This window comes from Crocodylus siamensis, chromosome 3, assembly GCF_052110815.1.
Source record: "Crocodylus siamensis isolate JL-2025a chromosome 3, ASM5211081v1, whole genome shotgun sequence".
NCBI lineage: Eukaryota > Metazoa > Chordata > Crocodylia > Crocodylidae > Crocodylus > Crocodylus siamensis.
In genome coordinates, this window is record NC_143397.1 from 23,675,013 (window position 1) to 23,702,845 (window position 27,833).

The 27,833-nt window shown below is 43.7% G+C and overlaps 1 protein-coding gene across 1 annotated transcript; it reads left to right on the forward strand.

The window, feature by feature from the left end:
* Positions 1 to 27,484, forward strand: IL7R (interleukin 7 receptor). The gene is made up of 8 exons (XM_090037936.1): positions 1 to 132; positions 8,584 to 8,722; positions 11,781 to 11,935; positions 12,675 to 12,829; positions 18,133 to 18,307; positions 18,998 to 19,088; positions 22,661 to 22,736; positions 23,618 to 27,484. The coding sequence occupies exons 1-8, from the start codon at positions 33 to 35 to the stop codon at positions 24,119 to 24,121; spliced, it is 1,395 nt and encodes a 464-aa protein (XP_089894062.1). The 5' UTR covers positions 1 to 32; the 3' UTR covers positions 24,122 to 27,484.
* Positions 27,485 to 27,833: the final 349 nt, after the last annotated feature.

A 27,833-nucleotide genomic window follows, 5' to 3' on the forward strand; every position in this document is an offset into this window, starting at 1 on the left:
GAATGCACACTCACACAGAGCATGCATGAAGTATGCTCAGGATGACACGGACAAGTGCAGCATTTAATATTTTACTCTTTTTACTTCATACTGCTTCTGGAGAGAGTTGTTGTACCTCGGCAGATGGGGATGGTGAGTCATTTATGTTTGTGTTTACAATCATGAATAATCTTGAAAGCACAGTTTTTGGAAGTGCCTTTACTGGGATTGTTTTACATGGGAGTTATTAGAATTTTAGCCCTTAGGTTTGCCTGTCCTCTTCCCAGGTCATGGGACGTGTGTGATGCCGATGTGTTATTTATACAGATATGGATCTGCTCTTATTTTCAAACTTGCCTTTCCTACATATGCCCAAATCTTATTAAATCACTGAAAATGTGGCATGAGGAAGGAACACAGGACCCATTTCACCTTTAGCACTGTATTTATCTCTTGTGAAAAGAATGGTGATTATTTAAGGCTTGTAAGTGAAGAATCGTTTGGTTCCAGTATATTTTATATTATGTTTTGTTTTATAATCTCTGTAGGCAACCTTGTCAAGAGAAAATGATTTGCTGTAGTTTGGGTATGAAGCAACAGAGCCAACCTATTACGTACATATGCAGTCCAACCTGCTCAGCTCCAGCATAAGCAGTTTCCTTTCTAGAAAGATATTTCTGAACGCCCAGACTGAGTTATCTCTGGCTGGGAGTGACTCCACAGTACAAGGGGCACTCTCTCTTCCACTCTTCGTGTGGTCACAATAACATTTAAATAAGGGACTCCTAGAAATCAGCAGGAGAGGACCACAAATGTTTGGCTGTTTCTCACTCATAGACAGTAGACTCCATAACAACTCCAAGTCCATAAATTCCTGTGAACTGCATTACTTTATTTGTAGTGAGATTAGAGTTTCAGTATAGTCATGATGGTCCACAAAATGTACACGAGGTTCTTTTGTATGTCTTTAATTGGACCAACTGTATCGTTGGGAAAGAAGTTAGAGACATTTTAGGCACAAACTCTCTTCCTCAGGTCTACACACTTTGAAGTGTTTGATAGGAGATGAATGCTCACATTTTTATTTAAAAATTCCCTTGACAGCAGAAATGTGCCTCACTCTATATCTCCATTCAGGAAAAAATTCCCTTGACACCAAGAATTTTGCCATATGTAGAACTCCAAAATTAGGTCCTTTTGGTAACCCCTGGAGCCGAATCCTGAATACCTGTCTCATAATCTTTACCCTATAAGAAGTCACATATGCCATAATCTTTACTCATATAAGAAGTCATATTAAAAGACTACTGACACATAGCTGTTCTTTTAATAATCAGTCATTTAGGGTAATAGATATTTATTATAATGTGAGTAACACTTAGAGGGTACAGTTTTGTTTTTAATAATTAGGCAGTTACCTTGTACCTACATTATCTTTCAGTTATAATTCTGTTAGCTCCTTCTCCTTCTCTCTGGCTTGAAAGAATTATATTTATAATACTAGAGCAAAGATGTAGTGTGTGGCAGGTTTGCAAGCCAGAAGAATATAGAGGACACGATGGTTTCCAGAACCTCAAACAAAGTCTGATGCATATGTTCTATTTTCTTCTGTTTTTAGACTTGCGAATGAGCAAAGAACCTGCAAACCTTATTTAGGTGAAAGGTTCCTCTGAAGTCAACATTAATCTTTTAAAGTTAAAGTCAATGAATTTGAAATCATTGGGACCACTCATCTCTGACACATTATTGAACTCTTTATTGCCATTGACTTTGAGAAAAGCAAGGTGGAGCACCTCTTTAGCTGGAGAAACAGTTCCTTGCAACCCTTACTCAGTGTTGCCAGTTTTCTCGATTCTTTAAGTCAGGAAGTCTGGCCAGGGCTGGCACTGGTCTGTCATGGTACTAACAGCTCCACCCTCGTGAATTTTAGCCCTGCCTGAGGAATATTTACCACAATTGACCACCCTCCACTTCCTCCATCTCCTGAGGAAGAGCAGCCAATCTGAGCTACTTCAGAAAGCAAACAGAGCAAACGAAACTCTTCTCTCCTCCTGAGGAACCAATACCCTTGTCCTGAGACAGGGGAGGGGAGGAAGGAGCAGCTCAAGAAGGTCTTCCCCATCACCCCAATGAGCAATAAGATGGCTCCTTCCCCTGCTCTCCCCTCCACCCCCAACTTTCTCTCCTTGCAACACCCAGCCTGAGAGAGGGATGAAGAACCCAGAAGCTGCAGGAGAAACAGAGGTTTTGCTTGAGGGAGGGAATAGGATTGATGTGGTACATGAAGAAGAGAACAGATATGAGGTTGGCAGGAAAGTAGCACTGATGTGGGGGTACCAGTGATGGTTGGACAGAACTGGTGACTTGAGTGGCCCTCTTTCTATGAGACTGGACCAACCCACATCAACATTATTTTGATTACAGATTTCTCCAGATAATCTCTCAATACATCATCCATTCTCAAGTAGCAGTAATACCAAAAAGACTACACAAAATAGCTGTCCTTATCTGGGGCAATGAAGATGGCTTCCAAGGCAATTTTAATCCCTGATCCTGTCAAACCATTCTGTCTTTGCTTGATTGTGTTTTGTAGATAATCCCATTGATTTTAATGTAGGAAGTTAAACTGTGTGTGAGGCTCTGCAAATATTTATACCATGGTAATGCCAAAAGGCCCTATCAGGACTGGAACCCCCTTGTGCTGGGCACCATGCAAACAAGAGAGAGTAAAAAACCCTGTGCCCTGAAGAGCATACAGTATAAATAGATCTGAGTGTCTGAGTTGCCCATTGACTGAGTTCAGGGAAATAAGGATAAACCCATTAGTTTGCAATACCTAAGATCTAGAAAAAGAGTTGTGATCCTTCCAAGTTTTACTTCCCCAAAACAGTTGTTACTCATGGAAGAAACCATGTTGGAGTCCCTGCAACCACTTCTTTTTTGTGAGCTATTTAAAAGGGGTGGAAAATCCAGGGCGAACAAAGAAGGATATACCATTCTGGTTAGATAGAAAGATGCAAATAACCACACACACACACACACACACACACACACACACACACACACACACACACACACACACACACACACACACACAAATAAAAGCCCATACCAGATACCAAAACACAATGTTAATATGTATAATATGGTACTTGCAAATGCTTTTAAAATTGCACATGTAATGATAATCCTAGGTTATTTTAATTGTATTTTTACTGGTAGAATACTGTTTGTCCTGAGTCATGAAACATACTCACAGTGTGAGAAGTTCAATGCCAGACAGTGCAAGAGACCTGTTTCAACTTTAATACTCGTTTAACAACCAAGGAGCTTCTTTGCTAGTTAAACATTAAACAGTCTGTTCAAACGGTAAACAAAGAAGCTTGATTTCTCAAGGACAGCAGGATGGGTTTTGATTTACAAGTTTTCTGGCATTTGACTCCTCTGTTTATGAGCCTCTTTCCATGAGTAAATGGTTAGCAGATGGCAAGAGAATGCTTACATAAGAAAAATATTTATGAATCAAGTGCAGTCTGTGGATTCATGTATAATATGACAACATCTTTATAGACATAAGGCATCTGGCAGTGTCACTATATAAGTAAAAAAACAGCAGTATTAATCTATAACAGTTTGAATGCTAATTCTATGTAACCAGAATTGTGGATAGGAAAATTTATGAATAATTGAATTGGAAATCTTGAGAGTGCTTACTATATGACATTCTGCATAGTCTCTAGCCATATATGACTTCACATGCCTGTGGCAAGGACTGGGAAGAAAAAGTTTCCCCTCCTGCTGCTGCGTCTGTGTGTGAAGGGCAAGTTTCACCTCCCTCAGAACTTTTGGGTGTTGACTAGTGTAGTTTGCTAATAGGTTAGACAATGGATTTGTATAGGATAGTTTAAATAGATATGATCCTGCTTCAGGCAGGGGGGTTGGTCTAGATGACATGTGAAAGTCCCTTCCAGCCCTACTTTTCTATGAGTCTATGATTTTACTCCAGTATCAACTCTGAAGCAATACTGATTGAAATTGTTTATGTGAAATAAATGTGATGGCATTAATTCAGTTCCTAATAGGCAGACTTCATCGACAGTCTCACCATTGCCACCCTAATCTGTAGCTGGAATAGTTCAGTCCATAGCAGATGTTTTCTATGCCCAGTCAATTCTTGGTTCCTCTGTTGAATGTAGCAATCTGTCCTAAAGTCTGTGCTATTTCTTGCTGTTAACTTTCCTTCTCTCCTCTATACCTGGTGGTTTGTTTCACCTACCTGTTTTATTTACACTGCAAGTTCATCAGCGCATAGTTCTCTCATTATGTTTATGGACTATCCGGAACAGTGGTTTGCAACCTTTTTTCATTTGCAGACCTCTAAACATTTTCAAATAAGAGGTGTGGACCCCTTTGAATTGTAAGTGTGGGTATTCACATACTTTTGATTGATCAAAGTCATCTTTTGTGGGCCCCTTAGATATTGTCTGTGGACCCCCATAGGTCCCTGCACCACAGATTGAAAACCACTCATCTAGAGCCATAGAGCTCTTATCTTGAATCAAGGCTTCTAGGGCACCGTATAACACAAATCACAACACAGTAGCATGCCTCTCACCTCTAGCAGTGGTCCTCACCGTTCACAGTTGAAGCAGAGCAGCCTGGGGGAAGTCTGAACTGCTGCTCTTCATGCTGTACCTTTCCTATAGATTAAAGAGAGCATCATTCTTCAAGGGCTCCAGCTCCACATTGTTCACCTGCATTGAACTCACTTGCCTGTTAGAACTGTTGGGCAGAATATTTCATCTTTAGTAAAAAAAATAGCTCCTCTCTCCCCCTTAAAAGAAAATTCCCTGTATCCTGCATCCCACTTTAAATGCAAGATAAAGAGTGGGCACTGGCTGTCCTCAGATCCCATTTTTCTCCTCCTGATACAGGAAGTTAGTTTATTCTGTATGAAACACAACACAAAGTTGAAACTGGTTTTTACTATGATAAAGAAGCAATTCATAGTTTCCTGGCACCCAGATACCCACAAGAACAAGCTTCTACAGCCTTAGCTTTAGGTGTAAATCTGAACCGTCACAAAAACAGACTCAAACCACTGAGTGTTTGATGCCATATCGAATACAAACACCCGTACTTCCTGAGCTCTGCTGGGAGTGCAGCTGCAGCTTTTCTCCAGGCTGCTGCTTCCATGGATGCAGGTCCCCTTGTTATCAGTGTCCTTCTTAAACTTCGGCCAGGTTCTCCCTCTAATCTCCCTTCAAGATGCACTTCTGCCTTGATGCCCACAACTCACAATGGCTAGGAAAATCATTGATGGGTATTGCTGTTACTTATCTCTATTTTAAAATAACCTTAAATCCTCTTATCTCTATGTTTCCTCCCGCACATTCCCTCACTCTGAAACCAGTGGCTGAGTCTTGATTTCCTCAGAATGTATTCTCTGTTGGATGGGAATTGGTTTATATTATATCTAGCATAATTTGACTGTGACAAGGAATGTTATGAGATCAGCTTTAATCCAAACAATTTAACCATAATCAGTGAGTCAATTCTAGCAATGGCAAATCAGTGATAATGACACAGTCCTGTGTTATTTGCCCCTGGGTAGAGGGATGACAGGCATATACCCCACATTGCTTGGGCAGGAATCATGGCTCTTTACAAGTTCCCCAAGACAAGCAGAGAGGAATGGCTGAGAATCAAAAAGGCGGGATCAGCTACAGGACTTGGAGAAGCTGTTAGTAGCTTCCTGACATCCATGCGCAATTAATCATGCCCATCTCTTCCAGAATATAGTAGGGAACCAGCAGGTCATACATACTTGCTATTAAACTGATACTCACAGAACAGGGTCTGTTCTTCCTACCCACTTTGTAGCTAGTTCATTAGCAGGGGATGAGGGTAAGAAGCTCCTGGGATTCTTCGCTTGCAGACCTACTGAAGAGCCTGTCACGATCTCACCCTTCACCGCCAGTTTGCCATGACAAGTGGGATTTCATGAAGCTGGGGTAAAGTGACATCCTCCTCTTATTTTGCTATCATTGGTCTTGCCTACAGGAGCTTTGGATATGAGTTGCTATCCCTTGTGGTCAAAATGCAGTTGGTAGAATGAATCATCAAGACACAACTTGCAGGAAACTGTAGTATGGCAAAAAAAATTCAGCTTTCCCTGCTAAGCCTCATTTATGACATTTGACAGAAATGTGCAACAGGGCAAAGAAGTGCTAAATGAGAACTCCAAAAATGTTACCTTCATTTTCTATCCCTTGTCAAGAATCAGAGAGCAGAGCACAAGCATTGGTTCCATTTGACATTAGAGGTGTGAGGGGATGAGGAGTTTGGGGGAGCAGAAGGCACTGAGCAGAGAGCTGCTGCACTGAAATTCTCAGCTATGTAGAAGTGTTTGCATACAGGTGCTATTTGTACCCATGCAGCTACAGTCAGTGGCAGTGGTGTGGTCCTCCAGTTTTGATGTGCTATACCAAAATAGAAAGGGGTTACTTCCAGTGCTAAGTATTGCAATTTGAAGCATGAGTAACAATAACTGTAGTAGACAAGCCTGTGGTCTTGACCAGAAACTCCTCTTTTATTGCAGTTGTAACCTTCTTAAACAATATTGTGCTATGAATATCTGAGTCAATTTATAGGATGCCAATCAAATTCCTTTTCATGTATGATTTAGGCCTAGAGGTTGATACTGGGTTCTGATTTGCCAGCAGTATCTCTTTCTTCTATCCCTAACAGACCATGAAATAGCAGACCTTTGAATCTAGAAGTAGTATTTCTACTGGAAATATCTATTTTGGAAAACTCTTGAGTGTTTAGATCCCTTTCTTAACTTAGTTTCTATTCCTAGTTCCCATTCGTAGATTAATTCATCCTAAATTAGTTACTATTCTTCTCTTGATATAAGGTTCACACATGCTTCTTAAAGCCAATATTCATCTACCTCTGAGTAATATGGTCACCTCTAATTCATGGTAAGTAAAACTATATACTGCAGTCACACAAAATGTCTGCATTGTATTAGTCTATGGAAAGTCTATACTTACAGGACCTCCAAGTTCACATAAATATTCCTTTATATCATGACTGACAGCAAACACATCAACACTAGAAACTTACCACACCCTCTGGGCCTCGATCATCCAGTCCCTCGCCACTCGGCTCTGGATTTGGATGATGGTTCTCTGCTCCGTCCCAATGGTCTTAGGGTGTTGATGTCTCACCCTGGGCAGTCTTATCCCCAGTCCCGCCTGCCATGACTTTGATGACCCTCTAAGTGGTGGGGTCCAACCACCAGGGGTTTGACTATCCCAGGCCTAAGGGTGGTGGTCTTCGCGAGGCTCCAACCTCCCCTATACCTTGCCGTACACCCAGCCATGACAGAGTGCTGATGTTACTTTTGCGGCCTGCCCTCCCTCTATGAGATCCTATACCTGGGTTTTGCTCGAGCCTAGGCTATATGGCAAGGGCTTACTTGCCCATCTAGGTCCTATGCCCTGCTGGACCTTCCTGACCACCGGGAATGCTCTAGGCTTTACGTTGTCCTCTGCCTTATTTTTATAAAGCGAAACAGGCAACAGAGACAAAGAAAAAGAAGCTAACAACAAAACCGCCTACAACTCCCGTGATCCTCTAATTACTATTCTTGGGCAGCTTAGTTACTGCGTGCCCCACAATCGTGCAGTCCCTCCACCGACTACTCCCTTGGTGCCACCTATTCCCTCCCCCTAGTGTGGAATGTATGGGACCGACCCTTGACGTCCCTTCCGACTTGGAATAAAAACCTTCCTCTGACAGACTCTCCCGGGTCATCAATCCTGTACTTCTCAGTCTTCGTTTGTCCCTTGGACATTCACCTCTCCTTTGGATGGATCTCAGGAGCCAGGCTCTGCCTGTAGGGATCCTTCTGTAGTCTCTCCCCATGGCTTTATGGTAATATGCAGCCTGGTCACCTCCGTCTTCCTTGGTCCGGCAACGGTGTCTTTATATTGAAGCTTCCCAGGGCAATCTCCTGCCCTGTGGGAAGCGTTCTTATACACTCCCTCCTCTATGGTGGGTCCTGGGGATAATTCCCCCGTGCCCCTTCTCAGCCTCTCCTCCCCCTTCTCTCCAGCTGTCTGCATTTTAAAAAAACCGTGGCTAATGAGCCATGCGGGTCCCACCGCCGCTTCCGGTCCCGCCGCGGTTCCTGCAGCAGGTAGGGTGTTTTTGTTTGTTTTCTCTTTTGCTATGTTTTTCCTGGGATGTGATGTCCCCCAGGGTCGCCCCTTGACCCTTTGGGGTCCATGTCTTATACTTTCACCGGGACACTTACTCTATCTAAAAAAATAAGTTAACTCTTAGAGGATACTTTTTAGTTCTCATATAAACTACCATAAATGCATTTAATTCCATGAGTCTGACAGGGAATGGAAACCATCCAGGTGCAGGAGGATACCATTAAAAATACAGATTCTTTTCTTCAAAACCATGGACCTAACTGAAATTTTGGTGATCTTTCTTCTAATCAGCTTCTGTGGGAAAATCCTCTTATAGTGGGCCTGTGTGAACACATTAATTCCCTTCATTAATATTCTGTATATCTTTCCTTAGGGACCTTTGGAGATGATGAACCAGACAACCCTGAGATTGATTGTTTCAGCCAGCTGGAAATTATCTCGTCCCTTCATGCCTTAATTTGTAGCTTTTCAGAGCCAAGTCTTAATAACACTAACTTTCAAATTGTTTCATGGTAAGCGGCTATGTGCATATCAGTTGCCACATTAATAGTCAGGCATTACATCAGTAAGCGATTGTTTTGTCACAGGTTAGGGAACATGGATGGAGTTATAGAATCAAAAAAAGGGGGGGTGGGAGGCTAGAAGGGGACGTCAGGGTGTCATGTAGACCAAACCCTGGCTTATTTCTGCCAGAACTATCCCAGATGAGTGTTTGTCTAACTTTCCCTTAAAAACTTCAAGTGATGGAGATTTCACAAACACTGTAGGTTTCCTACAGCATTTAACAGGAAGTGGTCAAAATTGTCACTTTCATTCCAATTTTTAACATATTATTCCAAAAATAATAGGGCTGGTTTTGGGCGGAAGCCACGCCCCAAATAGGAACAATCAGAATGGAAAGGAAGTATAAAAGCAAGCAAATCACTGGTGATGTACACAATGGATCTCATTTTGCTCCCTGCAGACGGACAGCTGGCATTTCTGCTGTTCCAGTTCTGAGTTGCAAGGATGGGACTTCCCAGACAGAGTTTCCTTTTCCTTTGCCGGCCACACCTACAGTCCCTGTACTGATGGGAGCCCTGGTTCAGTGGTCAGACTCCATCTACCAGCAGCCCCTGCCTTCGTTGCTGAGGCTGGTTACCATGGAGATCCCAGGAGCGGCAGTGCCATGACAACACAGGGCTAGGGTTTCCATGGAGACCAGCCCCAGCAGCACTGGCAGGGCATGTGGCTGGGCAGGGAGCTGTTTTGGGGCTGGACCCGGGATTTTGCAGTTGTGACAGTGTGGTCTGGAGCTGGGGCAGAGCCGCAATCCGTTGCTCACGTGCCCCTGCCCAGGGTGTGTGGATTGAAGCTCTGCCTTGCCTCTGGACCACACTATCACCACTGCAAGATCCCAGCCCCAGAGCAGCTCCCCTCTCAGCTGCATGCCCTGCCAGCATTGCTGGGACTGGTCTCCAACGAAACCCTGGCCCCATGCTGTGATGGCACCACCACTTCTGGAGTCTCCATGGAAACTGACCACAGTGACATGGGCAGGGTCTGCTGGGAAATGAAGTCTATATAGGCCCTATCTGGACTGTGGGCTAGACTTTACCCACCCCTGTAGTACTCCCTCCCTATGGCCGAAGGGCACAGGTAGCTCAAAGAGGGGAGTACTGGGAGATATATCTCTGTGCCCTCCTCTGTCCTATGCATCATCCAGCAGAGCTGTCCACCTGTGCAGGACGTAGAGCTTGCTGGAAAATGTTTTTTCTTTTCTACAGAAAAAGTAGACAAAAAGGAAAGGATTTCCCCAAATGTTTAGGATTAAAAAACATTTTTTTCTGCTGAAAAGTTAACATTTGCCAAAGCAAGCAGATACCTTCTGCACATTGCAATGCATCAAAGACAGTTTTCCACAGCAAAAGGTTTTGACAGGAAATATTTAGTTAGACCTAGAGGCATGTAAGCATACCCCACCAAGTGTGTGGCCATTGGTGCATAGCATTGAATGCCTCCCAATGAGTACTGTGAACTGCAGTCACTCTGCATTGTCCTGATGGAGGCTTGCAGCTGAGCCCACTGCAGCTCGGCCCACTAAAATGACTGTGAGCTTTGCCGTTTACTCAGAATATAATTCACTTACTAAAATAGGGTATGTGAGGCTAAAAAGGGTGCCCTGGATGCTCCATTATTTAAATCAAGATATATATTAATTAGTCATCTCCATTCCATGAAAACATGCATTAGAATGAATATTGTTTATAAAGACCTGTACAGTTATCAAACAAATTGCTGATCAAGAGACAGGGACCGGTAACATTTTCAATTCTGTTTTATCACAAAGGCACCTCTCTGAATAGGTTCAGATTTTAATTCCATGGCCTACTTTTGCTTTGTCCTTTGCCTTGTTTTTCCCAAAACCAAAAGTGCAGCAACAGCCAGCTATAAGCGGGGTTTAGCATCCAGCTATCCTGATAGCTTTTCCACCTTATTTTAGTTAGAAAGCTGGTGCCTTTTTGGGTTTTAGATTAAAACTGTTCTAGAATTCATTGAACATGGGTGAATTGGAGGGAGGAATATAGGGAAGTTCCTTGGTCCTTGAAATATTGCTGTTGAATTTTTCTCCCTCTCTCCATTCATTTATTCATTCATTCATCTGCCTCTGCTGAAACTAGTGAAAGTTTTGTCTTGGTTGCAGTGGTGCCCAGAGCATACCCTTTTGGGATACATTTGTACTGCACTTGAAAACTGTAATACTAAGATCAAGTTTAAAAACACACAGCTACTTTAGCCCAAATATCTCTTATTAGCATACAAAATCTCTCTTCCATTTTCTTACTCAGCTTTATAATTCCTACCATGCTTTAATACTGATACTACATGATTAGCAACTATTAAATTTGTTATTTCACAGATTTCACAGAAACCACAAAAATCTGCAAAATTAAAAAAAAAAGCTTACTAAAAATAAAATGCTGGCTCCACAGTGAGAGCTAGCAGTCCTCACCATTGCTATGGCCCAGCCTTGCAGCCTGTTGGGAGGGGGCCAAGGGACAGGGCCATATAATGGGCAGCCTTCTCAGCCAATCAGCATTGAGGGGCAGGGCGATGGGGGCCCCTTGGCCAGTCAGAGGCATGGGGGGCCCCCACCAGGATAATCCCGCAAACATGGCAGTCAGCCCTGTGATTGGCTTGCAAAATTTCTGTAGGTTCCTACACATGATTGTTACTAAACTACAACTAGGTTTTTTATTATTTATATGGTACTTTGCTCCACATGCCATTTCGCCGAAGTCAATATAAGCAAAGATATTAGAATCTGGCCTTTCATAAGAATTGTCCGTGTATCAAAGGAACTGATTATTCAAACAGGAATCATAACATTACTCACTGTTGTGAGTCAATGCACTGGTTTCAAAAGGACTGTGTCTTAGTGAGTGCTTCATCCATTAGTTAATGTTTGCGAGATGTACTGGAAAAGAACTTGAAAATCCAACCTCACATAGAGATAGGGAGTTACCTTTACTAAAATGTTTTACATTAAGACTAATAAGAAAGTAAATTTGTGTCATGTTGGCTCAACAGTATCAATGAAGAAGGAATAGAGAAGTGTTCACAAATGAAGAAGCAGGAAAGCACATATTCTTTGGAGTTTTCCCAAGTCATCCCACCTAGACGTGTTTGTGTCATCCTTGAGTCAAAAAGAAAGTACTGCAATAATCTGAAAGTAACCAGTATTGGTAAGATGCTAAACACCTTGCACGGTATTAGGCAATGTAAATGACTGAAGAAAAATTAACTGCAAAGCCCAAGGTTCAATCCAGATAAGCTGGAGGAAATGATGACTGTTTGAGGGGAAGTTCGAGACAAGGCTGAGTTAAGATAATTTATGGCCCTAGACAGAGAAAAAATGTGAAGTCCCCCTGCCTCAAAACTAGATATAATGAAACTACATTTATAGTAGGCAGCTTATTTATCTACCTATGTGTATTTCTAATCCAACCCTAGATGTAGAGGGCATTAAATGGATTTGGCAAGTAGCTTTGATAAAAATTTGCCAAGGAATTGTTTAGTACAGAGCTGATAGTAGATGACCATTTTCTCCTAAAGTCTAGTATGGCCATAGTGAGCAAGGGTTATATCAATATCCTAATCCACCTAAACAATGCATACTATAAAAGCTATCATCTACACCAAACCTTACTTCTCGCATAGTCAGATAGATGCCTAAGCATGGGATTCACAGTAGCCAACATATTGAGCAGGGAGTCACTTAAGTTAGGAAATACTTAAGTAGGAAATACTGAGAGGAGGGCTGTGAGCTAGAATGGTTCCTGGAGCAAATTAGGTCACTCTGGAGGTGGTTTTATTTTAGTAAGTCTTTTTAAAGAATGGATTGAATTTATTAAGAAGTTCTGCATTAAGATCAGCATGAATGTATGACACAGCAACTTGTCTTTCTGTTACTGTCTTTTACAGTAAAACCTGAAAAACCATTTAATGTAACAATCACATTCCAAGAGGCTGCAAATGAGTACCTTATTCAATACAAGACGCCACATTCAACAAAGAGGTATCTACGTGATAAATTAATACACCAAATATCCTATCGGTGGCAAAAAGGGAGTTGGACTGTAAGTAAAAATTTGTAGTGACGTGCTAGTTACTAAAGTTCGCATTATTTAAAATACTAAAACACACACAAAAAGATCGAATTTGCTTTTATTGAGCTGAAAATTTAAGAAACTAAAATAAATGTCTTTAGATCATTTCAGTTCTCAATCGTCAGTTCCAGTCCATTCTGGAGTTATTCTGGATTGTTAGAATTACTTTGTATTGCTTTATATATATCAGCATTAGTATTATTAGAAATGTGCATTACATGTTTAAATGAGTACAACTATGGTAGACTGGACTGTGATTCAGATTAAATACCTTATCAAAGAAGTAAGGGGCAAAAGAAATGCCTGTGCAGTACTTCACAGATTCTCTGAGTCCACTTGGCAATACAACTGAGCTAGTGACTCTCTCATCCTTCCTCTTCCTTTTACCCACCCCAAAATTCTTTGTTCTCCTATTATCCCTTGAGCGTACAGGTAGTCCTCAACTTACAATATTTCAAGTTACAACATTTCACACTTACAACATTTCTAAATTGACACCCTGTTTCAACTTTATGACGTCAGTTTTGACTTTACAACACTTGATCCGATGCCACGCCTTGCCAGCGAACAAATTTGCTGCATCACCCATCTCCCTGGAGAACATCAGTCCAAACTTCCTTGGACACTTTCTTGAAGAAAGCAGACAAGACTCCAGAAAAACCTGTAGCCAAGACACCTGAGAAGAGCCCAGCCAACAACCCTTCAAAAAGTCCAACCAAGAGCCTTTCAAAAAGTCCAGCAAAGTCACCTCAAAGAAGTCCTTCCAAATCAATATGATTGCTATTTACAGTATAAATACATTAATTTAGCTATGTTACTCATCTATAATTGATCGAGTACAAAATTCTGGGGTATTTTTAGTGAAAATAGGGTATCAGGCCTTGGGGAACCAATATCCCGTTTATAACATTGTTTCTTATGAGAAAATTGGTTCCAAGTTACAACATTTTGACTTAAGATGTGGTTTTCAAGAACCAATTGTGTTGTAAGTCCAAGGACTGCCTGTAGTCCAATCAATGTATATAGATTTCATAGACATTAGGGCTGGAAGGGACCTCAGGAGATCATCGAGTCCAGCCCCCCCGCCCAAAGGGCAGGAAGTCAGCTGGGGTCATAGGATCCCAGCAAGATAAGCATCCAATTTACTCTTGAAGGTGTTCAGTGTAGGTGCTTGAACCACATCCAATGGCAGGCTGTTCCAGACCTTGGGGGCTGAGACAGTAAAGAAATTCTTCCTTAAGTCCAGCCTGAAATGGTCTCACAGTAGTTTATGACCGTTGGACCTCATCATCCCTTGGGGTGCTCTGGTGAACAAAAGTTCCCCCAGATCCTGGTGGTCACCCCTGATAAACTTATAGGTGGCCACCAGATCACCCCTGAGCCTACGCTTTTCCAGGCTAAAGAGCCCCATGGCTCTCAGCCTGTCGTCATAAGGTCTGTTTTCCTGACCTCTGATCATGCGTGTGGCTCTTCTCTGGACTCTCTCAAGTGTCTCCATATCCTTTTTGAATTGTGGAGCTCAAAACTGGATGCAGTACTCCAGCTGCGGCCTCACCAAGGCCAAGTACAAGGGGAGAATGACGTCCCAGGATTTGCTCGAGAAGCATCTATGGATGCAAGCCAGCATTTTGGTCGCTTTACTAGCCGCAGCATCGCATTGCAGGCTCATGTTCATCTTGTGGTCAATGATGACCCCCAAGTCTCTTTCTTCTGTAGTGCTAACCAACGTAGCACTGCCGAGCCTATAAGGGTGCTGCAGGTTTTTCCTCCCAAGGTGGAGAACCTTGCATTTTTCGGTGTTAAACACCATGAGGTTCTCATCTGCCCATTTGCTGAGCTTGTCCAGGTCAGCCTGGATCACCCACCTGTCCTCTGGCGTGGATGCTTTGCCCCAAAATTTGGTGTCATCGGTGAACTTGGCCAGTCCACTCCTGACTCCAATGTCCACATCATTAATGAAGATGTTAAACAATATGGGTTCAAGGACAGAGCCTTGGGGGACCCCACTGGTCATGGGACACCATGATGAGTGACTGCCATCGATTACAACCCTCTGGGTCCAACCATGGAGCCAATTTCCCAGCCAGCGGATCATGGTGGACCCAAGGCCACAATTGGCCAGTTTCGCCAAGAGGTGATCATGGGATACCAGATTGAAGGTTTTTTTGAAGTCAAGATATATGACATCAATCTCTTCTCCCTTGTCCAGGTGATAGGTCATGTGGTTGTAGAAGGAAATGAGGTTGGTCAAGCAAGACCTACCCAAAACAAAACTGTGCTGGCTATCCCTTATGATGTTGGTGTTGGCCAGTCCATTAAGGATGGCCTCTTTAATAAATTTTTCTAAGATCTTCCCCCGGATATAAGTCACTTTCCTCCCTTTCTTGAAGATCGGCACCACATTGGCCTTCTTCCAGTCTTCAGGCACTACACCAGAGCACCAGGAGTTTTCAAAGATCCGTGCCAGGGGCTGGGCTATAACACTCGCCAGCTCCTTGAGTACCCTGGGGTGTAGATTGTCAGGGCTGGCTGACTTGAAGGTATCCAGCTTCTCAAGATGTTCCTTCACGAGGTCAGCATTCATGGAAGGCAGGGGATCTCCCCCACCCGGACCTCCCTGTCCCATGGTAGGCATGGGCATCCCATGGGACTGATGAAAGACCGATGCAAAGTGCCCTGTCCCAGGGAGCAGGGTGATGCCGACTACTTACCCGCAGCCCAGAACAATGCTCCCAGGGAATCTGCGCGACTTGTGAGCCAACTCTACAGGCAGCTGCGGCCGGCCAGTGACGTCAGCACCAGATGCCGCTGGCAAAGATAAAAATGGCGGCAGCTGTGGCAGAAGGGGCAGATGGCTCCGGAGAGGAGCTGCTCCAGGCGCCGTGGGAGAGGCAGGTCCCAGGGAAGCATCTGAGGGGATTGGAGAGCTGGAGCGAGGAGCACCAGAGAGAGAAATACCCCGTCGGTCTCCGATATCGAATGTCAAGGGAGTGAGCGCTGGATATCTGGGAGCAGAGGCAGCCACAAGGACCTCACAAGACCCAGGTCAAAGGTTGGACTGGTGGGGAGTGGAGAACGGCCCACGGGGTAGCAAGAGCTCGGGAGGATCTGGACGAAGCGTTGTGACTGGGGCGGGGTCGCCGTCCAAGTCCCAGAGGCTAAGCAAGAACGGGCTCAGGCTTAGGGGGCTAGGAGGAGTGAATCACACAGGAAGCTGGGAGTAGCACTGTTGTCGGGGCTGAAGGTGATTGTCCCCACGTCGGGGAAGTCTGGGGAAGGCACCTGGGATACTAGGCATAGAGAGATCAGAGGACTGGTCCTGCAGGGACCCTTTAAGGGAGCAGGGTTAGCAGCGAGCCTTGCCAGGAGTGGGCACGACCCAACCCCATCAGGTAACAGTACGAGGGCGGGAGAAGCTGGATCTGCTTGGTAGGCCACAAGGCATTGCTAAGATGGCCTGACAGAGGTGGCATGGGGCCGGAGTGCAGGGGTGGTGGAGCTCCATGTACAACTGCTGGGTCGGACCCGGACATTGAAGGACCTGCCAGGCGACCCGCCCATTGCGGAACATCAAGACGTGGCAGGCGAGGGCGGGGTCGTCGATGCAGGAGGGAGAGTTACCTCGACGCTTCTAAGGGCCCAGACGCGGAGTAACACCTGGCTGAACATCAGAGCCATGTCCACGTGGATAGAGAAAGCCCAGCGGGCACATACCCATTTAATAGGTTGGCTTTTTCCTGGGCATCAGTTGTCAGTTGCCCCATCTGGTTCAGCAGGGATCCAATGTTGCCCTTGCTTTTCCTCTGGCTCCCCACATATCTGAAAAAGGACTTTTTATTGTCCTTGATGCATGAAGCTAGTTGGAGTTCAGTTGCAGCTTTGGCTTTCCTGGTTTGCTCCCTGCAGGACCGGACCAGAGCAGAATAATCCTCCTTAGAGATGAATCCCATCCTCCATCCTTTGCAGGCTTTTTAGCCTTAGGAGGTCTTCTAGGTCCCTCGAGAGCAAGGGGGGCTGCTGTGCCCTTTTGCTGCCTTTCCTCTGAGATGGAATAGACTTAGCTTGTGCATTGAGGATCGCTCCCTTGAGGAGCAACCACCCTTCCTGAATTCCCCTCTCCCTGGGGTCATGGTCCCTTAGGGCTTGACTGACAAGCCTCCTGAGCTTGTCAAAGTCGGCTTTTCTGAAGTCAAGGACTCCCATGTTACTGACTGACTTGCCAGCTTTACGGTGGATGGTGAAGGTGTTCAGCTCATGGTCGCTGTCACCCAGTAACATATGCCCCATCAGGAAACTTGAGTTAGCATATCAGAGCTAAAAGTCCAGAGTGTTTGCTGAAGAGCTCTTATCTGGGCTATTGTCTGTCTTCCTAGGCAGTTTATATTGAACTAACCCAAGATATGTACATAATCAGGGGTGGATCCAGGATGGGGGTGCACTGGTGCACTTGAAGACCCCAGCAGCAGCAGCACCATGACAGTGCAGGGCTGGGGTTTCCATGGAAACTAGCCCCAGCAACTCTAGCAGGGCACATGGCTGGGCAGAGAGCTGCTCTACAGCCAGGGCTGGGATCTTGTAGCAGTGATAGTGTGGACCAGAGCCAGGGAAGAGCTGCAATCCAGTGCCTGCACATCCCTGAAGCTGATCACAGCTTTGCTTACCCCTGGTATAGACTTAGCTCAAGCTATTCCCAAATTTCTCTCAGACTTGAAGCATACCATGCAATAAAAGTTTGTCTGAATCTATCTCAACCATGCAGTGGGTCCAATAAAAGATAGCATCCACAAAAATCCTTGCCTCTTGCATATTTCCTGGGCCATTGCAGCTACAACATCACTTCAACGCTACCTAGACCATATAATAAATTCACAGATTATTGCAGCAAGCTAATATTTTCATAGATTATTGCAGCAGAAATCTAATATTTCATAGATTTGTCATGAAGGAATAGAGTCTGTTTTTCAGCTCTCTTGCAAATTACAGTGTGTTGTGCTGCCTGTCTGACCTTCTCATGTTGGACAGTATTTGCAGGAAGTTCTTGGCCTTTTGACTAGGTGATTGACTGTGGCTCCTCTATCAGCTGTATTTCATTAAGTTACTGCTAGGATACACATCCATAAAAAGCAGGGGACCTGTCTCTGTTAGGTAGGACTTTGATGTTTCTGAACATGTTTGGTGTACAAATTGAATTGATTGATTGATTGTTTTATTTTACTGAATCTAAAACTATAATTTTTTATCTGAGAAAAGCAATTGCATCTTTCCCTGTTTAGAACATAGATTCTCAGTATCTTCAGGTAAAATTACTGGGGAGAAACCTTGAAATGGGTGCAGTGTATGAACTGAAGGTGCGCTCAAAGCCCAATGGAATATTTTTCAATGGCACATGGAGTGACTGGAGCACCTCTGAGTTCTTCACCACAGAGACGAAACTTTCCTTGGAGAAAAGTAAGCAGAGAGTCTCCAGAGTCTTACATTTGTAAAAAGTTTAAAACCTGACTAAGATACTTGATACAAGAGAGGTTGGGGGTCAGGCCGATGCTCATTGCTCCCTCTTTTTCTGTCGAGTGCCAGACACATTACAGCTGAAATCAGCTTATAATTAATCACAAACAAGATTGTGGTTGAAATGTCACCATTTCATTTGTAAGCATGGATTGTTGTGTCACTCCAAAGCCAGGCCAGATTCAGACCGATGTCTTAGAAATCGGAGGCTAAAAACTGAAGTGTGCTCGATAAAATGCAAAAGGCAGAAGGTTCCTATACTTCGCCATAGGGCCTCCAATCCCAAAGGGCTAGTTTGGCCTTGGACATAACTCAGAGCACCTTCCGAGTTACTATAACCTACATGAGCTGGTGAGGCATATTTGAACAGCCCTTAGCCTGAACTAGAAAGCTCTCTTCTTGCTTGGCCATCCAAGGGCTGAAGGTGAGGTCTGGTCACCTCCAGACAGATAGAAAAAAAGAATTTGAGTGGGTGCGTAATCCAGAGCAGGGGACTGTACCATTTGGCAATATTGTCTACTATTTTTAATCATAAATTGGTTCTTTCATGAAAGTATATATTCCAAGAGCTCACAACAATACTGTATACAGAAGGAGTAAACTTACGGTATTTATTCTTTATTTTTTTGCTAGACAGTGACATGATAATGGTTACCCTGTGCACTGTGGGCTTCATCTTTTCAGTCATCGTGATTGTTCTGATCCTAACATTTTGGAAAAACAGGTAATTTTAATGTCTTTTAGTCAAAAAGATCCTTAAGACAGTCCCGTTGCAAAGTTCCCCTTCCGCTCTTTCACTAGCCAATAATTCTCTCCCCTCCCCAGCTTCCCTTTCAAAATAAACAAACACATTGCAGAACAAATTGAGGGAGGCGGGAAGAAGGGAGGCAGGCAGGAAGGCAGGCAAGACCATAGACAACACATAGCGGGGGCACAGGAGGTCAAGTGTCCGCCTTGAGATTGGCCACTGCCAAAGCTGCCACTGGCTTCTGCGGATGGTTGCCACTAGGGGTGTGTGAAACAGGCCCTATTCAATTCGGATTCAGATTTGACCCGAACTGGGGACAGTGGTTCAATCCATAGATTTGGATCACTGTTCCTGATTCGATTCAGCTGACTCTGAATCTGAAGATTCGATGCTGATTCAGAGAATCAGCAATTTGGCCATAGACATAGCTTTAAAAGTTTTTTCTACATACCTCGAGGTACCAGGCACAGCTTGTAAACACTGCAATGGTGGGGCAAATGGAGCATCCCACAGAAGCGTGGGGGGCCCCCCGCGTGTTTGGCAGTGAACCTGGAAGCGGACCAGAAGTACTTCCAGTCCACTTCCAGGTCCACTGGGGAGTACACGGGGGGGCCCTCCCCGCACCCCCGGCTCAGCAATCAGCCACGGGGGACCCTGGGTGCCCCCCAGACCCAGGAGGCACGAGTTGCCAAGCCAGGAGGGTGCAGGGGGCTCCCCAGCATACTCTCCAGTGGATCTGGAAGTGGACTGAAGTGCTTCTGGCCCACTTCTGGGTCTGCTGCCAAGCATGCTGGGGAGCCCCCCGTGCTTCTATGGGACACTCCATGTGCCCCAGCACCGCAGCATTCATGAGTCGCTTGGTACCTCAAGGTATGCAGAAAAAACATTTAAAGCTGTGTCTATGTCCAAATCTCTGAATCTTTCCGAATTTCTCCAAATTGATTCAGAGGGTTCTGATTTGATTCAGAAAAATTAAAGGGTCCTCTGATTCGATTCAGATTTGGAGAGTCAGCCACAGAATTGGGCTGAACCGCTTCTGAATTGAATCAGGAGCCGAAGCTTCACACAGCCCTAGTCAGCACCCTGCCTTGCCATCAATACAGCCACCGCTGGCTGTGGGCAGTTCCCGCTTGCTGCCATGGTGCCCCTCTAGTAGCAGGAGGCACCAGTCGTTTGTGGGCAAGACCATAAGTAGGGCAAAGGAGATAGTCTAGCTCCATTGTCTCCTCAAGATTAGATTGCAGTCATATTCTCTATGGCTTGGGAACATTCAGAAATTTAAGCCAGTGCAGAATACTGACGCTCACTTAAAAAGAAAAACTGAAAATTAGGGGCATGATCTACTATGGCTTCCAATAAGCTTTTGAGATTAAATGAAAATGTATGTTTTTACCAATAAATATTCTAAATTATTAGGGAGCTGGTTGCCTAAGAGATTGCCTTTTTCCATGGTGTATTGCCACATTGGGCAGAGATGCTCAAATGGGATTTCTCAGGTGGAACCTGCTGACAGGATATTCTCCACTAAGTGGTCCTTGCTACTGGAAAATCAGATTAGTTAATGATGCTAAAAAATCCATGTACACTTTTAAGGCTACAAAGGTTGTTGTTTGAGGAGTATACACTGATGGGTAGCCCATTGTCTGTACTGATATTTTTAATTTCAAGAATACCTGCTCAGAGCACTGGTTGGGGGTTTATAGACGTTATTAAAAATTTGAATAAATTTTAGAGATAATCGGAACACAGAAGTATGAATGAACAACTTTTGAAATATAATCTTTACTCTGATATTGATTCCTTCTGTGAGCTTGGACAAATCATGGAATTCCACATGTTCAAAAGTTGTCGTGCTATTTATGGATACTCAACATGGGAAACCTAAAATGCAGTTTTCAGCAGTGCTCCATTAAGGCTTAGATTAATTTCCCTTTAATTTCTGAATTTCTTCTTAGATGTATCATGTTGTCCCTGTGATAAATTAGGTACCCAGATTTTGTGGCTATTTTGATGAATTTAGAGCTTAGCACCCCTACCTCAATATCACAATTAGAAAATGAGGGTACTGTGCACCTAAGTTATTTGTCTTAGTTCAATGTTGCAAACCAATGATTTTTTATATACATTGGGCACTAGGGCTGTGTGACGCTTCAGTCCCTGATTCAATTCAGCAGAGATTAGGCCCAATTTTGTGGCCAAATCTCTGAATCTGAATCAAATCAGAGGACCCTTTAATCTCTCTGATTCGAATTGGAACCCTCCAAATCGTTTCGGAGAGATTCAGAAAGATGCAGTGATTCAGACATAGACACAGCTTTAAATGTTTTTTTCTACATATTTCCAGGTACCAGACAGCTTGTGAATGCTGTGATGCTGCGGTGGATGGAGTGTCCAACAGGAGTGCAGGGAGCTCCCCAGCATGCTCAGCAGCAGACCTGGAAGTGGACCAGAAGCACTTCCGGTCCACTCCGGGTCTGCCGGAGAGCATTCAGGAGGGCCCCCCATGCCCCCTTGGCTTGGTGACTGGTGCCTCCTGGGTCTGCAAAGCACCCAGGGTCCCCCCGCAGCCAACTGCCAAGCCAGGAGGGCACACGGGGGCCCCTCCAGCATGCTCCCCAGTGGACCTGGAAGTGGACCGGCAGTACTTCCAGTCCACTTTTCAGTTCACCACCGAGTACGTGGGGGCTCCCCTGCACTCCTGTGGGATGCTCCATCCATCCCACCATCGCAGCATTCACAAGCCACACCTGGTACCTCAAGGTATGTAGAAAAAACATTTAAGGGTGTGTCTATAGCCGAATCTCTGATCAGCATCGAATCTTCAGATTCAGATTTGGCCAAATCAAATCGGGGACAGTGATCCAAATCAACGAATTGAATCACTGTCCCTGATTTGGGCTGAATTTGAATCTAAATCAAATAGGGCCCATTTGGCACACCCCTATTGGGCATGTCTACTCATGGCCATATGGCACCTTTGTCATCGCTGTCGTTTAGTACTTCCTTTTGGAAGTAGTAAAAGACTTCTTGGTAACAGCCTGTACTGCTCCGTTCCAGCCTCACATGGTTATTTTTGGCTTCTACATCTCCATAGCAATGCACTATAATGAGATAACGCATTGCTATAGTGATGTAGCGGTGGCTTTATAGTTTTTGCCAACATATGCTATGGCACCATAGTGCATCGCTACAGCACTGTTATGTCTTGTGTAGATGCGCCTAGTATGGATGAAGTGGTCTAGCTGTGTAGCAATACAATATTACTATCATTAAGAAGTAGTAAGATATACTCCATACCACTCAATACATTCAAAAGAACAGTGACTGCTATTTTCACTCTACATCTCATCTTTAATCTCCATCCTTGGAGTAAGAGTTCTAAGGAGGCCATCCTTGAACCAGTATTTCATGCTGGGTAGTATGAATGACCCAAGTGCTCTAATGATTGGTATGATGATTCAAAGGATGACTGGTACAGCTCAGCATCTTCCACAATAGTTGTTGTAGCAATCTCTTTTGAATACTATTATTCTTATATCTTATTTCAGAATCAAGCCCCTTGTGTGGCCAAATCTTCCTGACCACAAGAAAACCTTGGAACAGCTGTGCAAAAAGCCAAAAAATGTATGTTCTTCCACTGCTTTTATGGCATGAGTATATGCATAATGAATATGAATAATTCTCATAAAGTATAGTGCACTCTGTAGATAGTGGACCAGATATTCCAAAATAACTTCTAAATTCTCATTCACAGGAACTAGCACTAACAAGGGCAGATGGGAAACTCAGACAACTTAACTACCTAATTGGCAAATTGAGATGTCATATTTGATCTGTAAAAAAAACAAATGATAGGCTGGACTTAGAGCTGGGGTTAAGGGTCTTCAAAATATGTCCCATGATGGGGCCAGTTGTTCTTATGTAGCCAGTAGGACAATTCTCAGTGTATAAAGGTAAGCATGTACATGTTTCTTTGGCAGACAGAGCATTGACTAAGGTACCAGAGTGATTAGCTTATTGGTTTTGAACTATTCTCCAGTCTAGGCTGTTGGTTTTTTAACTGAGGAAGTGGTGTTTTGTAAATGGAATACCTCTCTTCACATGGAGCATTGTTTGAGAATATGCCACTTCTGACGTGTCCACGATACTTAGTCTTTGGTCTCCTGTCTCATTTTTACCCTACCTGATAGCTATGACAAATAGGTGTTGGAGGCATGACCATCTGACTCTTGCTACATCAGAGTTTGCCCTTGTGTAGATCCTGGCTAGTTCTAGTATGGAAAAGCTTTGGAGTCAGTTCTGTAGCTGATTCTCTTATAACTGCTGGTCATGCCATTATTTGCTATACCTGGAGTTGCTTTTGATTTCAGATCTTAAATAGCTTTTAGAATAATCTTTTTCACTATAAAAGTTTTAAAATAAACAAGTATTCTCCTAAAATCTGGTGAGTTATAGGAATACCTTTCCCAAAATGAGTTCCTGCTATTATTCTCCTTGTCATGCAGCAATTTGATACCAGCTTTAACCCGGAAAGTTTTGGATATGTTGATATCCATAAAGTTGACGACATTCAAGCCAAAACAGAAACAGAATGTTTCCTGCAGCCTTCAGTTCCTCCAGATGCAGATGTTTCTGAAAAGGTTAAGAGTGGATCAGAGCTGAAGAGCAGCCCCATTGGAACAGGTACACGTAACCTAAAGCTGCTGTTCACTTACGGAGGAATCTGGCCATCTGATGCTTTGAACAGGTGCTCATGTCCAACTCTGCTTCCCAATGGTGTTGGATTCAGCAATGCCATCACATATCCAGAGGGCAGCAGCTCAGGCAAGCACTGGCATAACGATGATCTCAGGACCCACTCCAGTTCTGCAATGGGTGCCATTGCTCAGCACAGGTCTGGACCCCTAAATATGAGCATAGAGTCCCAGACACAGTCCAATAATGAAATTAGGTCATCAAATAAAGAAGAAGCCTATGTCACAATGTCCAGCTTCTACAAAAATCAGTAAACCGCAAAAAATATAGCAACATAGGATGTGATGTCATACAGCAGACTAAGGAACCTTTTTGTTTGGGTCTCCTACCTGTGGATGATTGTCTCAGTAAACAACAAAACTCAACAATGTACTTATCTTGTGCAATGCCAGACTCATTAGACAGTGGACATCTTTAGGATTCCATGGTTAATTAATGTCTCAGTCATACCATTGATGATCTGTAGCAAATCCATTGTAGCAAAAAAACCCCAAACCAAACAGATTTGTCCCAATCACTGATAGCTTTAATGAAGTTTGATTAATCCATAATAGCAACTTTGCACTTGTTTAGTGATCTCATCAGAGGATTAGAAGGTAGTTCTCACATGTTAGTAAGCTCTCAGTCTTCAGAGTTATAATTTATGACCAGTTTATTGATGGTCATAAAATCCCTGGCAGAAAAAATGCTACAGAATCTAACTTGGTTAAGTAGAGTCTGATCTCTCTTATGCTGGGGTAACTCAGGAGTAACTCAGGTAAAGTCTGTGAAGTTACACTGCTTTACAACAATTGTAATTGAGACCAGACTCTGGCTGGATTAGTTTGGGTTTCAGAATCTGAGTCTGATCATTGCCCACTCAGCAAAATGTGGATGGAGGCAGCTCTGCTCCAGCAGGAAAGGGAGGACATGGAATTACTTTCTAACAACATCTTTGATAACTTCATACGTAATGCTGACATACTGCTAAGATACCTAGAACCATCCTCCCATAGCCGTGGGAAGGGCTTTTCAGATGCATAGTGCTTGAGACAAAAAAAATCCTATTTCTTGATGTCCAAAAAAAGCGTAAATATGCCTGGAGCCCATGGGGAAGATGTGGAAAGTGGTGAGGAAGGAACAAGTCTAATACATGTAAATTTTCTCATGTTGGTTTTATGTAGAGATGGACATAAAAGAACCCCTTTGGTGGAACCACGCCTCAACTCTGGGATACAAATTTAGGACTATCCTCTTGTTTTAGGTACCCTGGAGCTTTATTATTTATTTACTGAAGGGCAAAAATAATGAGCCGATTCTCAACTGGTTTTGTTAACTTCCAATGATCTGTGTGAAGGATAGCTGCTTCTTGCTGTATACTTGAGTCCTTTAGTGTCAATTGAAACAGTTACAGAGAAACAACATTACAGATCAACTAACCCATTTTTATTAGTTTAAGCCAGGGGTTCTCAATCCCTGGCCTGCAGGCCAGAGCTGACCCCCAGCACCAAGTTATTTGTCTCCACTCCTCTGCTGCCAAATTTACAGACTTGTGATAAGCCCCTTGGGCCATATAGTGTGGCCCCACACACTAGATTGGGCACACAGGGTGGCATGGGGCCTGATACCAGTGTCTGGGGTCAGGTAGGGGCAATGCCGGCTCCCAGCTCCTGATCTCAGCTTGTAGGACCTGATCTTGGCACTGGGGGGGCCAGCCAAGACTGCACAGGACCTGATCCAGGTGTGCAGGCCCAGCAGAGGCAGTGCAGGGACCAATCCTGGCATGGGGGGCCCAATTCATCCTGCAGACCTGCACCGCAGGACCAAAAGCACCACTGGTCTAAACAGGAAATACACATAAAAACCACATAACACAGGTAAAGATGAATTAATATTAATTATATATTAAAATAATATGGTGAATCCCTGGTGGGTGCAAACTGGCCTAGCTGCAGTGAGATGTGTATATAGGAGATGTGTGACATCTGTTTTCTTTGACCTCTGATGATGTATTAGTGCAGCCTGTGAGCATTTCTCAGGTGGGTGGGACTGAATTATCATGATTCATTCATTATCACCAGGCTCTTTGATTTAGGTCTTGTAGACTGTGTGCCTGGGCTGGTAATTGTTCATGACTGCTTTGCAAAAGTTGGGTTAGTAAATGGAAAATAAATTAATGGATTCTGCTATTGGCTGTAGGGTCTGTTTTTCAAGGGGCATTCTGCACATCTCATAATCTGTCCAGTGCCAATGGCCAAGGAGTACTCAGTATTTACTACTGAAGGGGGAAACCTGCCCCTGCCTACTTGCCCTACTGTAGCATCCGAACATGGGGTACCTATATGCTACAACACAGACATATCAATTATGCGCACCCACTGGGATCACAGTCAGCCTGGCGAAGGTGCATGGGAGTTGCAGGAGCTGCTATAGCCTCATGGTTGCATGACAGCCAATGAGTAGGGCCTTGGGAGATCCCAGCTGCTTTACTGTGTATCAGTTCTCTTTCCAATGTATCAGTTCCCATAGCTGCTTTAAGGTCTTTTTCAGGGATGTCTATCTATGTGCAATACAAAGTAGTTCCTACGGGCAATTTATGTATTATATGCCACAGACAGTACTGAACACAAATCCTTCTTTTATTCATTCTCATATTAAAGAGAGAGAAAGCAGTCATCATGCTATCCCAGTCACACTGGAGTCTAGATGTCTATATGTGTTATATGCCTTTTCCTTTCCAAAGTAAATGAAGAAAAACACCCACTTACATGTATATACGTGTGTTTGGATGAACTCTGCTAAGCACAGAAGCTTAGAACATGGAAAAGTGGCTGTCAGCCTCTGGGCTGCTCAGATGGTCTCTAAACAGCTAGCAAGGACTTGTGAAAAACCACTGCGTTAACAGAGACGGCTACAGTGCATCAGGACCCCAGCTGGCCACACCCTGGCAGACACCTCGTCCTGTGGGGATCCTCCGCCAGGAACAGTGTTGTAGTCTCTGCAGAAGTGCTGGGAATGTGGCTCCAAACATTCATGGTGTTTTTCAGTATTGTTTTTCATTCCTGTTTCTTGCCAAGTGGTAAGACAATATCATCTGATCAAACTGGATGTGAATTGGTTTGCTTGATAATGCTTCTGTTTAATTAAAAAAGCTGCTGCTAATGCTTGGATATAAGCATAGTGCGAACGTAGACATTGTGTCGGGAACATACAGTATCTGGTCCTGGGAACACAACACCAAATACAAAGAGGAAGCAAGAACATGTAAAAACCTAATACTACACAACTCATGTAGCCTGCTATACATATTTTAAATTCACACACATTGTTTTAAGGAGACACAAGCATCTGCACTTTCAAAAAATAAGGCATTTATGAAAGAACAGCCCTACTGTGCATGCCAGACAAAATGTGGTTGCTCTTTTACAAAGGAGGCTTTTTGTAAACATTTATCTAATTATTTTAATACCAACAAACTATCTACATGGGTGTGTGTATATACAGACACAGACATTATCTTCATATGCAGTAGGTATATTTTTGCATTGCTGCTATTGTTTAAATACTCATTATACTTTTGTCTTATTTAATTGAATAGCATGTAACCATGCTTTTTATGTTTTTACCATATTAAAGAATGTAACTGCATTTCATATTCACATCTCTTAAACTTATCTTTGTTGTGGTATAACCACCTGTTACTATTAGAAATGAAAGGTCTGATTCTGCTGTCACAGAAGCTACCATTGTAGCTGAATCCAAGGCAAATTCAAATTTAAGATGAATACCTAATAATTAGATTCTACATATGGAAAATGATAAATTTGTTATAATTTTCAATATATAGAATCCAATGGTGGAAGGTTGTCTTAAATTTGTCCCTTCCACTGCTGTGGAATGGAAAGCAGAGGTCGGGGGGGAGAGGAGGCGGGGAGCAGATAGCCAGGCCCCCACACTCTGTCTCTCTGCCTGTCCCCCTACTCCTTG

What these genes read in the sequence shown, in the direction of transcription:
- IL7R (XM_090037936.1), top strand. Translation starts at nt 33, where the DNA reads ATGCTCAGGATGACACGGACAAGTGCAGCATTTAATATTTTACTCTTT. An exon ending in TCTGAAAGTAACCAGTATTG is followed by an intron (nt 11,936 to 12,674) that starts GTAAGATGCTAA and finishes TGTCTTTTACAG; the next exon opens with TAAAACCTGAAAAACCATTT. An exon ending in GGCAAAAAGGGAGTTGGACT is followed by an intron (nt 12,830 to 18,132) that starts GTAAGTAAAAAT and finishes TTCCCTGTTTAG; the next exon opens with AACATAGATTCTCAGTATCT.